Source organism: Ambystoma mexicanum, chromosome 8 (genome assembly GCF_040938575.1).
Source record: "Ambystoma mexicanum isolate Mex_15411 chromosome 8, UKY_AmexF1_1, whole genome shotgun sequence".
Lineage (NCBI taxonomy): Eukaryota > Metazoa > Chordata > Amphibia > Caudata > Ambystomatidae > Ambystoma > Ambystoma mexicanum.
Window position 1 is genome coordinate 748,396,337 of NC_090929.1, and position 16,631 is coordinate 748,412,967.

Sequence of the window (16,631 nt, forward strand, 5' to 3'; positions counted from 1 at the left end):
CTGCATGTTAAAAAAAAGGGGGTGGGGGGCTTGGGGGAACCACCCCATTTCGAATAAAATATGTAATAAAAAAGAAATTCAACTTTTTTTTCCCGACATTCTTTCGATTTTTTTTACGTTTGACATTATTGTATTCGATTTTATGACTATAAACCTGGTAGAAGCTGCAACTGGTGCAAGTAACTGGGCATATATTAATAGTGCCTGCCAAATGCCCATCTAATACCTATACACAAAACTGTTGGCTTTGTCAATGCTTGTTTTTAACAGGTCATCAGTGAAGGAGACACATACAGATAATAAATCAAGTGGCTGAAGGCACACAGTTAAACATTTTGATTACACAAGTAGCTCGTTTACAGCTCCGATTGAGTCATTTACTCTCCGAAAACTGCATAGAAATACTGGCAGGTACTTTGAGCACAACATTTGATGTTATGGCTGGATAAAGCTAGATCAAAGAGATCCCAGGAGATTGTGTTTTGGGTGAGGAGGGGGCAGGAAGTAGGTGGGAATTGCCATAGGGATCAGCATGGCCAGTTAATGAGTGGGTAAATAAACACCAACAAGCTATGTGTCCCTCCTCATATGCTATTTCTCTCTTAGCTGTACTCCAATGCAGTAGTTCCAGTTTATAGGTAACGCTCTAGCACTACCCAACAGCTAAAACTAAAAAGATAAAGGGTTTCATAGAAGTCTATGGAGGGAAAGCAGCAAAAAAAAAATCTTTCCTAACAGACAGGAACACGCATGAGAAGAGGGTTGACTGCGACTAGCACTGGGGGTAGAAGACATGCCATACATAGCTCCTATTGCGGCAGGAATGCACCTGCTGCAGTCACATGAATACAAGTGATCACTTTGTACGAACCACCAGTTAATCTAAAACCGATTCCAGGGTTCAGAAATTACTCACAGCTTCAAAGAAGTTGCCAACACAACTAGCTAGGAGAAAATAAATGTTAAAAAGCAGAAAATAAAGAGCATTTACTCACCATTTTTTCTCAGGGATCGGTCGAGGCACAGCATTGACACGACAAGGAAAATTTGGTTGCCCCGACAAATTTCTGCCAAGAATGGTTCCAACCAGGTTTAAAGGAAGGATAACAAAAAAGCAGATGCAACAAACAGCAACCTTCCAAAAAATAAAAGAGAAATTAACGCTCAATAAAGAATCAGAGGTACTGCAAAAACACTTTTTAATATTAGAACAAATTCCTTCATAACAAGATATTTCTCTCAAGTCAAATGAGACATTCTAGAACTAGCAATACCATTATCAGTCTAATAATGATGAAACGTCAATGTAACGTAGGTAAAGTAGAAAAGTGATTTAATACAAAAGCCACTAATACAGAGGAGCAACACGGTTGATTGAATGCAATAAAGTACTCGTTGTTTTTATACATTTCATGAATCCAACAAATATTTGTAGATTTAAAAAAACACTTTACTGAGACACAATTTCCCCACTTCATCCACAGATATCTGAACAATCATAATGGGGACATGGAGGGTGTTGGTGAGGGGGTTGACCAAGGACTAGTAGAGGATTCATAACAACAAAGCAACATTTACCTACCTGTAATATTTCTGAAACCAAAAAGTAAGCTCCCTGGATTCATAAGCTTATAAATATTCCCCAACCTTCAGAGTATGGGCAATGGAACACTTACTGAATAATGCAATAAAAAATATATGGCAGCCATTACTTACTCAGAAATCGTCTTTCTGTGGCTCGTGTTAAGATGGATTTCTGAACTCTGTCCTAGAGGGCAGAGGTTCAGAAGGCCAGCCGAGTTTCTTGGAACAGGGTAACCTCTGGACAAGCCAGACCAATGAAGGTAGCGATCGTGACGGTCAAGACTAGGTCTCAAGAGGGGTGAGGGTGACTGAAAGCCCGCAATGAGCACAAAAAGCAAGGACACTTACAAATTACTCCAAGCAGGTGTTATATTAAAAATAGACATTTATTACAAGGCCTTTGTAATATCGACCATAGCAAAGAATCACGATAAAACTCAAATACACCAACACATCACAATCAAATACAATATATATACAATTACTGAAGGGTCTTAAGAGTTCGAAGCACGAAATATGCAGACCACCTAGATGGGGAGGAAAACAGGCAGTGCAAGTAATCGTTAGACCCAGTTCGCCTTCAGAGGCCACCTAACTAGAAGGAAGTCCGAGCCCTACGAAGAGTGGAGCCTTGTGCTCAAAAGGAACAAGTTACTTACCTGTAACTGTTCTCCAGCATGGGTCTGGCATGGATTCACATGCTCATGAATATTCCCCGTCGTCAGGCTGGGAATCCTCGGTAAAGAAAAAAAACAGTATCAGTTTCGTTTCTGATCTGTCTTTCGTAGTAATAACCAATCACTGGTCTCTGCGTCATACTGACCACAGCCAATGACTGCCCTCTACCTAAGCACCGCCTCTGGCAGCCATCTTCAGATTTGGAAGCACGTGAAGTGGCAGTATGACCAAGTGAAGAGCCGCAGAGGGGTAGGCGGGAGGGTTCGCATGTGAATCCATGCCAGACCCATGCTGGAGAACAACAGTTACAGGTAAGTAACTTGTTCCTTCTCCAGCATGGGGTCTGGCATGGATTCACATGCTCATGAATAAAGAATACATAGCAGTACACACACATGCACAACCACGGGAGGTGGCAAAGGCTCAACATTAAGCATTACATCAAACTCAACATTAAGCATCTTACCTCCTCACCAGGCTCACCTCAGGCGAACAGGTTGCGCAGCACTGCTTGGCCGACCCTGGACTCCTCCCTGGAATCCCGATCGACGCAGTAGAATTTCGTGAAGGTGTGCGCCGACCTCCACGTAGCAGCCCTACATATGTCCAGCAGGGGCACACCAGAAAGGAACGCCGTGGTAGCTGCGATCGCTCTGGTGGAATGGGCTCTCGGACGGCCAGGCAGCGGTCGGTTTGCCAACCGATGACAGTACATGATACAGCCGGAGAGCCATCTGGAAATGGAAGCCTTCGAGAGAGCCTTCCCCTAATTGACAGGTCCAAAGTTCACAAAGAGTTGTGACGTCTTCCGAAAACACTTTGTGCGGTCCACGCAGAACTTCAGCGCTCTAGCCACATCCAGCGAGTGCAAAGTCCTCTCAGCCGGCGACGAAGGCGACGGGAAGAACACAGGCAACACCAAGGGTTCGTTGAGATGGAAGTCCGACGGTACCTTGGGCATGAAGGAGGGGTGCGTCCTGAGCACTACCCTCGTGTCGTGAAAAGTCAAGTACAGGGCCTTGCAGGAAAGGGCCTGGATCTCTCCCACCCGTTGTGCGGAGGTGATGGCCACAAGAAACGCTGTTTTCCACGACAGAAACTTCAACGGGGCCGAGTGCAGAGGCTCGAACGGAGGTCCCATGAGCTTGGTCAGCACCACGTTGAGCTCCCACGCCGGGGCCGGAGCCTTCACCGGCGGGAACGATCTGAACATTCCCTTCATGAACTCTTTCACCAGACGATGAGACCACAAGGACGTCCACCCCGTGGTTCTGGTGTATCAGGAGATCGCAGCAAGATGAATCTTGATGGACGCGTGTGCCAGTCCAGCTTTGGCCAGCGTCAGCAGGTACGGCAGTATCTGGGGAGCCGTAATCCGTAGAGGGTTAATCTTCTGTGCGTGGCACCAGACAGAGAACCTCTTCCATTTGTGTCCGTAGCATTTAAGAGTCGAGGACGCCCTGGCCTTTGCAAGAACCTCTCTGCAGTCGGCCGGTATGTCGTATCCTCCAAACTCTAGCGCTGCAGGAGCCAGGCCTGCAAGTTCAGCGATTTCGGGTCGTGGTGGAGGTTGGCGCCTCCTTCCCTGGAGAGTAGATCCGCGTCCACCGGCAGCTTGATTGGCGGGGACGCTGACAAGTCCAGAAGGTCCGGGAACCATATCTGCCTCGGCCACGCAGGTGCGACGAGGATCATCCTGCACCGTGACCTCTTGAGCTGGTTGACGAGCCGGATTAGCAGTGGCAAAGGAGGGAACGCGTAGAGGAACAGGCCCTCCCAGGGGAACGAGAAAGCATCGCCCATGCTCCTCGCCTGAGGAAACCTGCTGGCGAACCTCCAGCACTTGGAGTTCGTCGCCGTCGCGAACAGGTCGATCTGGGGTGTGCCCCACCGTCGGAAGAGGCGATCCACTAGATCCTGCCGTAGTTCCCACTCGTGGCACGAGCGCAGCTCCCTGCTGAGTGAGTCGGCGATGGTGTTTTTTATCCCTGCCAGCTGAAACGGCACCAGAAACATCCTTTGGGCGACGGCCCAATGCCACAGGTCCTGCGCCTCCTTGGACAGTGCTGGGGACCTGGTTCCGCCCTGTTTCCTGATGTAAAACATGGTGGTGGTGTTGTCGGTGAAGATCCTCACCACCTTGCCCTTGAGGGACGGAAGGAAGGACCTGAGGGCCCAGAACACTGCACGGAGCTCCAGGACGTTGATATGGAGGGACTTCTCCGTCGGGAGCCAAAGGCCTCTCGCGTGCAGATTTTCGGTGTGTGCTCCCCACCCTTCCAGGGAGGCATCCGTGGTCACTGTCTCCTGGTGGACTGGGGTCTGGAAGTCCATGCCCGCCGTCAGATGCGCGCGGGTGCCCCACCACCGGACCGCTCGGCGGAAACTCTCGTCGAGTGTGATCCTCTCCTCGAAGCCGCCCGTCGTTTGGATCCAGCGCGCGTCCAGGAACTCCTGCAACGGGCGCATCCGGAGCCTGCACATGGGAATGAGGTAGATGCAAGAAGACATCATTTCGAGGAGGGACTTGGTGGACCTCACCTTGGCCGCGTCGGAAACCAACATCCGCTGTACCTTGCCCAGGATGGACCTGGTCCTTTCCTCCGACGGGGAGGCCAGAAGGGACACTGTGTCGAGCTTCGCTCCCAGAAACAGTGCGTTTTGCGCGGGTACCAGGTGGGACTTGGCGTAGTTCACGGAGAATCCCAGGTCCGTGAGAAGTTGGACGGTCCTTGCCGTGTGCTCCACGGCGAGCTCCCTCGTCTTGGCTCGGATGAGCCAGTCGTCCAGGTAGGGGTAGACGTGGACCCCCTCGCGGCGCAGCTGCGCCGCCACCGGTGCAAGGCACTTGGTGAATACCCTGGGTGCCGACTGTAGTCCGAAGGGGAGGGCTTTGAACTGGTAGTGACGCCCTTGGACACAAACCTGAGGAATTTTCGGTGCCCCTTTAGGATGGGAATATGGAAGTAGGCATCCTCCAAATCCAACGACGACAGGAAGTCTCCTTCCTCCAGCTGACCCAGGACGTGCTGGAGGGTGAACATCCAGAACTTCTGCGCCTTGATGAACTTGTTCAGACGTCGCAGGTCTAGGATGGGGCGCCATCCTCCCGTCTTCTTCTTCACGAGGAAGTATCTCGAGTAAACTCCGGAGCCCCGAAGTCTCTTTGGGACGAGTTCGATGGCGCCCTTCCTGAGCATCGCCTTTACCTCCAGGAGAAGCTGAGGGACGTGAAGCTCTTTCCTGGCCACGGGGGGGACGCGCGGGCACCTTCTTTGAAACTCGAGCGCGGGGCCCCGGGCTAAGGCGTCCAGCACCCAACGGTCGGTGGAGATGGACTCCCACACGCTGACGAAGCTCGCCAGCCGGCCTCCCACCGGGGTGCTTCGGTGGGGGCCCGACCCCACGGCCGGTTCAATCCTGTTTCGACGAGGCTTTGCCGCCTTGACCTCCTTGGCGACGACGGCGGGGTACGCCAGACTTGCCTCGTCCTCTGTAGGCCTCCTGAGACGACGAGCGGGCCGCTTGACGGTAGGTGGAGAAACCGCCGCCGGAACCTTTGGAGGCGCCCTTGCCTCCGCTGCTCCGAAAGGGCGTCCGTCGTTGCTGCAGAACCCCAAGGGCCCGGGCTGTCTCAGTGTCCGCTTTAATGGCCTGAAGGGAATCGTCCACTGTTTTCCCAAACAGGCTGTTCCCATCGAACGGCATGTCCAGGACTCTGGTCTGTACGTCTTGACGGAAGTCCGTAGCCTTGAGCCATCCACGCCGTTGCCCAACTGGCGAAACCCAGTGTCGGCAATGTCCGTCGCAATAGTGATGGCGTGGTCCAACGCCACCTCACCTTCCTGTAGGATCTCCAGGGCATCCGTCCTCTTGTCGTCCGGTAGGAAGTCCAGCAGGGGAGCCAGTTTGTACCATAGCTCCCTGTCGTAGCGGGCCACGATAGCCAAGGCGTTGGCCGCTTTAATCGTCGTCGCTGCAGACGAGATGACCCTGCGTCCCATAGCGTCCAATTTCTTTCCCTCGCCGTCCGGTGGGGAAGTCGAGGTGGAGGCCGCAACCCCCCCCCCCCGCTTTCTTCCTGGCCGCCACGGAGACGACGGAGTCCGGGGTAGGCTGCGCCCGGAGGCACAGGGGGGCCGCGTCCGGGACCCGGTACTTCTTCTCGTACCGGTCTCTTCTAGCTGGCGTCGTGGAAGGGTTCTTGAGGAAGGCGAGGCCCTCATCCCAAATGTCGTCCAGTAGAGGCACCGCGAGGACCGTCTTCCTCTTGGCCTCGCGCCGTTGGTAAAGGAATCCTTCCTTTTTCTTCTCCTCAGGGCAGAGTTGGAAAAGCTCGGATGCCCTGGCGATCATGGAGTGGAACGATCCAATCTCGTCGGGCGGAGAAGCCCTGGTGGGGGGTGACGACGGTAGATCCTCGTCGTCCGTACCCGTCGCTGCCGTGTCAGTCCCCGTATCATCCCCTCGGGTGGACGGGGAGGAGGGCTGGACGGGGCACGACGGCTGAAAAGGAGGTGGAGGGTGAATCCTTCTTTTCGTGGGCGGGGGAACACCAGAAGGTCCCGGTTCAGGATCCCCCGACGGGAGAGGTTCCTCCGTCGGCAACGGTAGTCTCGTCCTTATCTCTGAGCATAAGGACTGTATAGCCAACAAAATGGCCGCCGAGTTGTCTTGCGGCGCTGGCAGAGGGGAATCCGACGGGCGATCAGGGGCCCCGTCGGCACCCTCAACGATGTCGTCGTCACCTGCGTCGGGATCCATCCCGACGGGCCGGTCTTCTTCCACGCCAAGGCCGTGGCTTAAGACCTCGATCAGCTCTTCCTCCGAGGTTGAAGCCGAATCTACGACGACGCCCTGCCCCCCCTTTTTCTTCCCCACCGGGGATTTCACGGGGGTCCTATCGATGGGCACAAAAGAGGACTCCCTCCGAGGTGGCAGGGAGACTCTGAGCCCCGAGGTCGCCACCACTGGTGTAGCCTCCACAGGCTGAGCCAGGGCCGCCGCGACAGTTCGATAGAGGGCTTGGCCGGATGGATTAAGGCCTTCACCACCTTAGGGGCGCTCACCGCCTTATCCTTGAAGGGGGGGGGGACACTGCCTCGCTCCCCCTCCGATGGGGCCTTCGAGCTCGACCGGGGCCTCTCCAGGAGCTTCGCCGGGTGCTCGCCCTTCCTCTTATCCGACCCAGAGCGTTGGCTCGTGGCTGAAGGTGCCGGGGAGGGTGCGCCCTGCCTGGCGCCCGTAGAGCCCGACCGTTCGGCGCTCCCGGTGCCAGCGGACTCGCGGTGCTTGGCCTTGTGTTGGACCCCCGTCGCCGGGGCGTCCTCAAAGGTCTTAGAAGACCGCTCGGATTTCTTCCTCTTCTTCTCACCTGACGGGCTCTTCCCTTCCAGCCAGTTGGCGAGACGTTGATGGCGGTCCTTCATGGTCCGCTCCGACATATTGCCGCAAAACGCACAGTCCTTCTCCACGTGCGTCTTGTCCTCATGTAAGCAGTAGAGACAAAAGGAGTGTTCGTCCTCCTTAAAGACGTTCTGCAGCTGGCATCCAGGGCAGACCCTGAACAGCTTTCCGGGCATCGAGTTTCCCTTCTCCTGGGCCATGTCCGGGCCTGAGAAGCTTCTGGAGTCCTCCAAAAGCGTAGCTCGACGAAATCTTCACCCTTGAGGGGCGCAGACGAATCCGACACGGGTCCCCGTTGATCGGATGGAGAGTCGGTGGAGCTTGCGGCTCTTTTGACCGAAAAAAACGAAGTTTTTGAGAAAAAACGTGAAAAAATAGCACTAACGCTCGAGAGCAATAGCACGAGGATCCCAACACATGAACGTGCGGTAAAAATCTGAAGATGGCTGCCAGAGGCGGTGCTTAGGTAGAGGGCAGTCATTGGCTGTGGTCAGTATGACGCAGAGACCAGTGATTGGTTATTACTACGAAAGACAGATCAGAAACGAAACTGATACTGGTTTTTTTCTTTACCGAGGATTCCCAGCCTGACGACGGGGAATATTCATGAGCATGTGAATCCATGCCAGACCCCATGCTGGAGAAGTACCTGCACACGCTGCCAAGGGGAGTCTCTTCAAGGAAATCAGGCAGTTCAGAGCGGTGAACAAAGGAGGGCGAACAAATCTCCGCCACTCAAGCGCGGCCTCCACTTGCGGGCAGAAGCAGAGCGCCAGTGCGAAAAAAGTGAGCTGTTTAACAAAGCGAGGAAAAGCTATGGGCTACTGCATGAGGGCGACCAGTTCCTAGCGTTGCTACTTACCGGTCCCCGATGCAGGCTGACCCAGGCTTCTCCGCGTCAGTTTCAGTGCTGGCAGGTTCAGATGCGAGCCGGGGACGTCTCGGCGTCGTGTAGATTCCACGGCAGCAGAAGTTAGAGTTGAGGATGTCCCAAACCCACTGAACCCGCACAGATTGTTACCACAGCAGGGCAACGAAGCGGCCGTGTGTATTTCAGCCCAATGTACACTTCTCACTTCAGACCTGGGAATGCCAAGTGTACGAATCGTGTGAGAGTGTCAAGGACTCAGAATACAGCAGCAACCTGACGGCGGTTACAGAGCAAGACTCCTGGGTAAGCTGGTCAGTCCACTGGATGGCCCAGAGACTCTTCCGAAGGCTTATGTGCAGGAGATCATGAAGATGCCGAGAATAATTGTTCCCACTATTCCAAAGGGTCGAAGTACCAGTACAGGCCTTCTCGTTCGATCCGAGGCAGAATGGTTTCACAGAGCGACAGCAGTGTAGAGGAGCAGTCCTTCAGCGGGTCACCAGCGATTCCCCGGTTCAGCCTCTTGGTTGCAGGATACTTGGCTCCTGTATCCGTCGTTCGTGAGAACTCAGGAGATCGACCTGGTAGGGGTGTTTCCAGCCTCCTCTTATCCAGGGTTCCCTTCGCGCCAAAACAGAGAGGACCCAATGGGAGATCTGCTCACAAAACACTCACACCATACGTGGACCTATCACAGACCACGGTGGTCCCAGGCATTCACGATACACTAGACTCTCTGGCATCCAGGATGTGTATTGGGACCAGGATGTGCACCCCAGCCCACATCCTGGAGGCACACACAAGGCCTGTAGAAGCCCGCAAAAGCATCTGTGTTTCGCGGGAAAGTACATGCCCAAATAAGGAAGGCCTCGGGTCGGCTCGACCTGGGGAAGGTGAAGGGACAAGACGGTCAGCGGGCAGGACAAAGCCTCGTGGTCTGGCCATTTTGGGAGCGAGAAACGCGCTTAAACAGCCAAAAGGAGCTCAAAACACAAAGAAACGATCGCAGCCACCAGTCCCGTCCGTGATTCACTTGCACCGTTCGTTAACAATCCAAAGAGTCTCTAGGGCCTGTAGAGTGACTAGAGACCCAAGAGAGCGGGTAACTTAGCTTACAGTGCCCTCTTATCTTGTTGCGCGAAAGCTGCAACATGATAAAAACTACGGAAAACAACGTTTCCCGGTACTGACCGTCTTAAGGGCATGTCAGTTTCCCCGTAAGAATGGAGCGAAAGCCCAGAGGAGTGCGGCGGAAGGCTGCGCTTCTCTGGCAAAGTCTAGATCAGGTTGAAAACAACAGCAAAAAGTTTAGGGGTTGCCACATGGAAGGAAAATTACCCACAATTAAGAAATCTTTCCTAACAGCTTGTATCAGTTACAGGTCATATTTGCATTGGATGACATCTAGTGGCTGGTCGGAGCATACAAGTGGTTTCTTGCAAATTCAAAAGGGCAGTAACAGGGGTGTCCCTGTCACACTACCCAAATCCTGCCTGGACAGTTAACATGATCCCTTGTGTCGACATCCTCCCTCAGATACCCCCCCTTCCCTCCTCCCCCTGACGCGAACAGTGAAATTGGAGTAAGCCAGTGTGTGTGCTTCCATTTGAGGAGGTTGGAGAGGCTCATTTGGCTAAAGCAACAGAAAGACTACTACTAAGTAAATGTCAGTTTTCTGAGGCTTGCAATTCTATTTAGAATCATCACGTGCTTTGCATAGACTAGTGAGCAGTACCAGGTGTAGGTGGCAAGAAAGCTGAAGGGACGTTTACGTACAGCTTGTCCCACTGTTGACTCTGAGCTAGTTCCCACTTGTGGGTGACTCTGTTCTGCCTGCTTAGAGCGTCTGCCGCTGTGATCTGCTTTCCGGCTAGGTGAACTGCCGACAGATTCCTTCTTGAATTACCCAGAACCAGAGCTGTATTGCCTCTCTGCACAGTGGTAGTGACCCTACATCACCTCTCTTGTTGAGGTAGTACATGGCCACTGTGTGGGTCATCATGATCAGGACATTCTTTCCACGTACAGAGGGCAGGAAGGTCTTCGGCCCTAGTGTGATTGCCCTCAGCTCAAAAAGGTTGATGTGTAGTTTGAGAGGTGCCCATGGGTTGCAGGTTCGAGTGCTTCTTCGGGTCGAGTCCAACTTCAAGATGCAATACCAGAACGATGAAGAATTCAGGCTGTCGCAGTGCAGACCTCTTCAGGACACGCAGGATGATGAAGACTAGTTCCAGCTACAGTTACAACTTGTAGGCGTCGAAAGGATCTTGCAGACGCCATCACATAAGCAGTTCCAGCACAGCCTCCTTTAATGCCAGGATACCGTGGCACAAGCTGGTGACCGTCAAAGCACGTTGGCTTAAAGCGGTACAGCAACGGCTGCAAGGGAGCTTGTGAGTCCAAGGGCACTTCTGAAAGCATGCAACCCGAAGCAGGTCTAGGTGGTCCCACTAGTTCAAGGGCTGAAGCACCAACAAGGGTCTTCAGAGATTAGGCAGAGGAGCAGGGTTTCACCGGTCCAATCATGGGAAGGCATGCTAGTCTACTGCAGAAGTCTTCCTCTGGTCATCCATGGGCTTCTCTTCTTAACAGGAATCTTGGCCCCAAAGTAGATATGAAGAATGGCTGCAGACATTCGCCTCTTATCCAGATCTGGGGCTGGAAGCAAGCCCACCAAAGGTAAGGATCTTCCACATTCAAAGAGACAGTAGTTGTCCAATCAAGGTCAACTACTGGTTTCACATATGCCCAGCAGCAGACTCTGTGGCACCAAGGGAGGTGGACTGGGACCAGACCGTCCGAGCACCCTCCCCTAGCCTCACACACAAAGGCCCACTTGCCAGCGAAAGCAGCATCCTTTCCGGGCAAACCCATGACCTTATATGTGTTTTCTGACCTGAGAGGGGAGGAAGAAGGCCGGACTACAATAGGACTAAAGACCAAGCGAAAAACCTCATGGCACTGCCATCTTTGGGTGCTAACTGCCTTTAGTAGGCATTTGCGGTAAATGCTCAGGTGTACGAGAAATATACAAAAACAGCCAAAATGTTACTACTGCTGCCACTAGCTTGTCTTGGGCAAATATAAAACATAACCAAAAACCCAAAAGTTGAGGGGATACAAGGTGCAATCACCTGCTCCAACCATGCCCACCGGCTCATCATTCCAAGATTCAGACTAAAGAGAACCGGAGGGTTAAGCTTCCCGGTCATTGCCTCCAAGAACTAGAACTCACTACCACCGGCTCTAAGATCAGTACAATCTTGCTGGGTCTTCCGAAAATATCTCAAGACACTTATTCTCTAAGGGACCAACACTGTACTGATTTATTCACCTGCGCTTTTGTGTCTTCTCAACTGGTACATGCGGTTATAATCCTGTAACCAGCGCCTGGATGCCCCAGGCTTAGAGTGCTTTATAAAACCAAAAATAAATAAATATTACCCTACGGAACTAATAGGGAGCTTAGGGAGCACCCTTCCAAATGGGTGCCTTATGGCACACCAGGCCAAACATATATACAATCTTGTGCCAAAGGGGGTTGCAATGTCAGGGGAAGTTCTACTTAAGTCCCTATGACTTCCAAAAACAGGTCAACGATAAACAAATTAGAAATTCTTTGGCACAAGTGATAAAGTACATGCTCAGAAAGTAGCCAGAAGGGGCGTGGCCTGGCAGCCATGGAGTAGGCTGCATCCCAATCGAGCTCTGTGATCCGTAAACTGACCCTGCGAAGCGCGAGCTGCCTCGCAGTGGGAAATGACATCAAAGTGACACTGTGGATGCGTGAAGACACCCGGAGTATTCTGTATGCACCCGCGAGGAAATCGGTCCAGAAGTGTGTGAGATCTGCAACTTTGTTGCACGGACCGCGAACAACAATGAAGCAAGATGGCGGCGTTCAGACAACAAAGGCAACCGTGAGAGCACTTCGGGCGAAAGTGGAAGGGGACACCATATGGAATATGGATTAGCTTAGGCGAGCGGATGAAACGTGACGTAAAGTCACAATATAACCTGAACTTGCCGACACGACAGGAGATGGCAAGTGTTAGGAAAGATTTCTTAATTGTGGCTAATTTTCCTTCCATGTGGCAACCCCTAAACTTTTTGCTGTTTTCACCATGATAGACTTTGCCAGAGAAGTGCAGCCTTCTGCCGCACTCCTCTGGGCTTTCGCTCCATTCTTACGGGGAAACTGACATGCCGTTAAGACAGTCAGTACCGGGAAACGCTGTTTTCCGTACTTTCTTTATCATGTTGCAGCTTTCGTGCAACATGGCACAAGAGGGCACTGTAAGCTAAGTTACTGCTCTCTTGGGTCTCTAGTCTTCTACAGGCCCTAGATACTCTCTTTAGATTGTAAATGAACCGTGCGAGTGAATCACGGACGGGATTGGTGGCAGCGATCGTTTCTTGCGTTTTTGAGCTCCTTTTGGCGCTTCAAGCGCGTTTCTCGCGCTTAGCCCAAAATGGTGGCCTGACTCCCCAAATGGCCAGACCACGAGGCTCTTTGTCCTGTCCGCTGACCGTCTTGCCCCCTTCACCTCCCCCAGGTCGAGCCGACCCGGGGCCTTCCTTATTTGGGCATGTACTTTCCTGTGAAACACAGATGCTTTTGCAGGCTTCTACAGGCCTGTGTGTGCCTCCAGGATGGGGGCTGGGATGTCTAGTCCCAATACACATCCTGGGCGCCAGAGAGTCTAAGGTGGTGTGAATGTCTGGGACCCCCGTGGTCCGTGATGAGGTCCACAGATGGTGTAAGTGTTTTATGAGCGGATCTCCCATTGGGTCCCCTCCGTTTTGGCGCAAAGGGAACTGTGGATAAGAGGGGGCTGGAAACGCCACTACCAGGTCGATCGCCTGAGTTCTCATGAACAAAGGAATACAGGAGCCAAGTATCCTGCAACCACGAGGCTGAACCGAGGAATCGCTGGTGACCCGCTGAAGGACTGCTCCTCTGCACTGCTGTCGCTTGGTGAAACCCTTTCTACCTCGGATCGAACGAGAAGGCCTGTACTGGTACTTCGACCCTTTGGAATAGTGGGAACAACTATTCTCGGCATCTTCACCATCTCCTGCACGTAAGACTTCGGAAGTGTCTCTGGGCCATCCAGCAGACTGACCAGCCTACCCAGGAGTCTTGCTCTGTAACCGCCGTCAGGTTGTGTTGTATTACGAGTCCTTGTCACTCTCACACGATTCGTACACTTGGCATTCCCAGGTCTGACGTGAGGAGTGTACATTGGGCTGGAATACACACGGCCGCCCCGTTGCCCTGCTGTGGTAACAAACTGTGCGGGTTCACTGCGTTTGTGACGTTCTCAACTCAACCTCTGCTGCTGCGAAATCTACACGACGACGAGACGTCCCCTGCTCCTATCTGAACCTGCCAGCACTGAAACTGACGCGGAGAAGCCTGGGTCTGCTTGCATCGGGGACCGGTGAGAAGCATCGCCAGGAACTGGTCGCCCTCCTGCAGGAGCCCATAGCTATTCCCCGCTGTATTTAACAGCACGCCTTTCCGTATTCGCGCTCTGCTTCTGCCCCCAGTGGAGGCTGCGTTTGAGTTGCGGAGCTCTGTTCATCTTCATTTGTTCACCGAACTAAACTGCCCGATTCCCTCGAAGAGACTCCCCTTTTTGCCCGTTGGCACCAGCGTGTGCTGGTACTTTTGAGCACAAGGCTCCATTCTTCGTAGGGTTTGGACTTCCTTTTAGTTAGGTGCCTCTGAAGGCGGACTGGGTCTAATTATTAATCGCACTGCCTGTTTTCCTCCCCATCTAGGTGGTCTACACATTTCTTGCGTCTAACTCGTTAGACTTGTTTGTATTTGTATATATACTGTATTGGTTTGGTATGTGTTGGTTTACTGGAGTTTTATTGTGATTTCTCACTACAGTCAATGTTACAAAGGCCTTGTAATAAATGTGTATATATTTTTAATATAACACCTGTTTGCAGTAATTTGTAAGTGTCCTTGCTTTGTGTGCTCATTGCGGGCTTTCAGTCTTGAGACCTAGTCTTGACCGCCGCGATCACTACCCTGATTGGTCTGGATTGTCCAGAGGTTACCCTGTTCCAAGAAACTAGGCTGGCCTTCTGAACCTCTGCGCCTCCAGGACAGAGTTCAGAAATCCGTCTTAACAGCAAGTGGGGAGCCCAGCGAAGTGAGCGGATTGCTGGCGATCGAGCAGTCCGCGAGGCAGAGCATGGGGGCGCGAGCAGCAGCTATTTAATGCGACTACGATCCTGGCCCCCTGGTGCACGCTGGAAAGCTTGAGATGGAGTAGTGGCGCAGACAAGCCCGGTATGTGAGCGGATTGATGAGGAACGGCCCGCTCGCACGACGGGGTGCTGATTTTGGCAGCTTGTGAACCGCATGAGGAACGCTGGGAAGGAGGAGGACACCGCAGGACGTATAGCATGCTGCAGTGCAGGTGAGCAGAGAGGGGCAAGGAAGCAGCGGAGGAAAAGACTGGTAAGTGCCCACGAGAAGCGCAGTGTGGCAGCCAGATTGTGCTATGCGAGGGGGGGCTGGATTGAGCACACAGCCATAGTGATCCCGCATATTATGCGAGAAGCATCAACCATAACTATAAACCGCAACTATGAAACGAGGCATCGCACCGACGGAGGTTGCCTGAGGGCATATATATGCCTGGAACAAGCTGACTAGCGAGAAGGGAAGTGGGAGTCGGGTGAGAACGGCTGTGGGCCCCCCTCCCTCCCCTTCTCAGAGCATGGAGGGGAAGGTGCGGATGGATAAATGGAAGAAGTGAGTGTGGCCCCATCCCTTGAGAAGCTGCACATGATGGAATGTTAATGGAACATTGAGCCCCAATGGACGCTCCAGCCTCTAGGAGATACGTGGTCGCAAGCGGCACGAAATAGAACACTGGTGCAGCAAGTGGGCTGAAGGGCAGAGGAGAGCACTATATAAAAAGGCACACACAGGAGGCCTCAGGAAAAGAATAGCAGAGCAACACAACTGCCGGAACACAGCCCAGGGCAACGACTGCTGAGTGGCACTGGGACTTGTGGCACCGGAGAGAAACATATGACAAGATATAGCGGTCAGCCCTAATAAGGACATTCCTTCGGACGCGAACGGAGTGGAAAAATGGCCATGAGTGGCAGAAAAACGAAAAGCAAGCAGCCCATGATGGACATTTTAGTGAAATCACAGCAATCCCCTAGCGGCCCAGCGCAAGGTATGGTGACCACATCAGCAGGATTGGCCTCTCCTCGAGAGGACAGTGCAATCCTAACGGCCATAACGGAATTGAAAGCCTCATGGGGGACAGTGATGGCAGACATGAGAACTGCATTAGAGAATAAAATAGATGCAGTGGGAATCGAGGTTAACTTGCTGAGACAGGACGTGAGGGCCCTGGCGGAACGAACGAGCGGCCTTGAAAGTGCAGTGAAGATCAACACGGACACCAGCGCAAGCACTGCCAAAGAAGTGCACATATTGAAGCAACAGGTGGCCAATCTGGAGAACCAGGCGGAGGAAGCGGAAGGACGAGCGAGGCACAACAACGTGCGAGTGGTCGGGCTGCCAGAGGGGGAAGAGGGGCAGGACCCCACGAACTATGCCGAGAACATGATATTGCAGGAGATAGGGGCTGGTGAACTCTCCCAAGGGTTTGCAGTCGAGCGCGCACACAGGGCGCTGATGAGAAGGACGCAACATGGGGCCCCTCCTAGAGCTATTATAGCGAAAATTCTGAACTATAGAGACCGCAAGAAGATTTTAGAATTCTTCCGGAAAGGGGGGGGGGGGGGACGATAAAAAGAGGATCCGCGACCATCACTGCATATCCAGATTACACCATGCAAGTCCAAAGACAGTGGTATAGCTACATTGCAGTAAAGAGAAGATTGCGTGCAGCAGGATATAAATACATGCTCCTGTATCCTGCAAAGCTCAAAATTTTCCATAAAGGAAAAGCGTTATTTTTCGACACCCCGGAGGAGGCGGCAGCATGGCTGGATGCAAATGGATGTCCGGAACGAGATGAGGAGCGAGACCAGCAAAGACACGATAAGTGACTGTAATGCTATGAGGAGGTTGTTGGAAGGAATT

The 16,631-nt window shown here is 52.7% G+C and overlaps 1 protein-coding gene across 1 annotated transcript in view; it reads right to left on the reverse strand.

Moving 5' to 3' along the window:
* The window catches only part of TM9SF3 (transmembrane 9 superfamily member 3), a 620,447-nt gene that overhangs the window by 282,127 nt on the left and 321,689 nt on the right, over positions 1–16,631 (reverse strand). Inside the window, exon 10 of the mRNA XM_069610571.1 lies at positions 996–1,135. Coding sequence (XP_069466672.1) covers positions 996–1,135 — 140 coding nt within the window. The remainder of the gene's footprint in view (positions 1–995; positions 1,136–16,631) is intronic.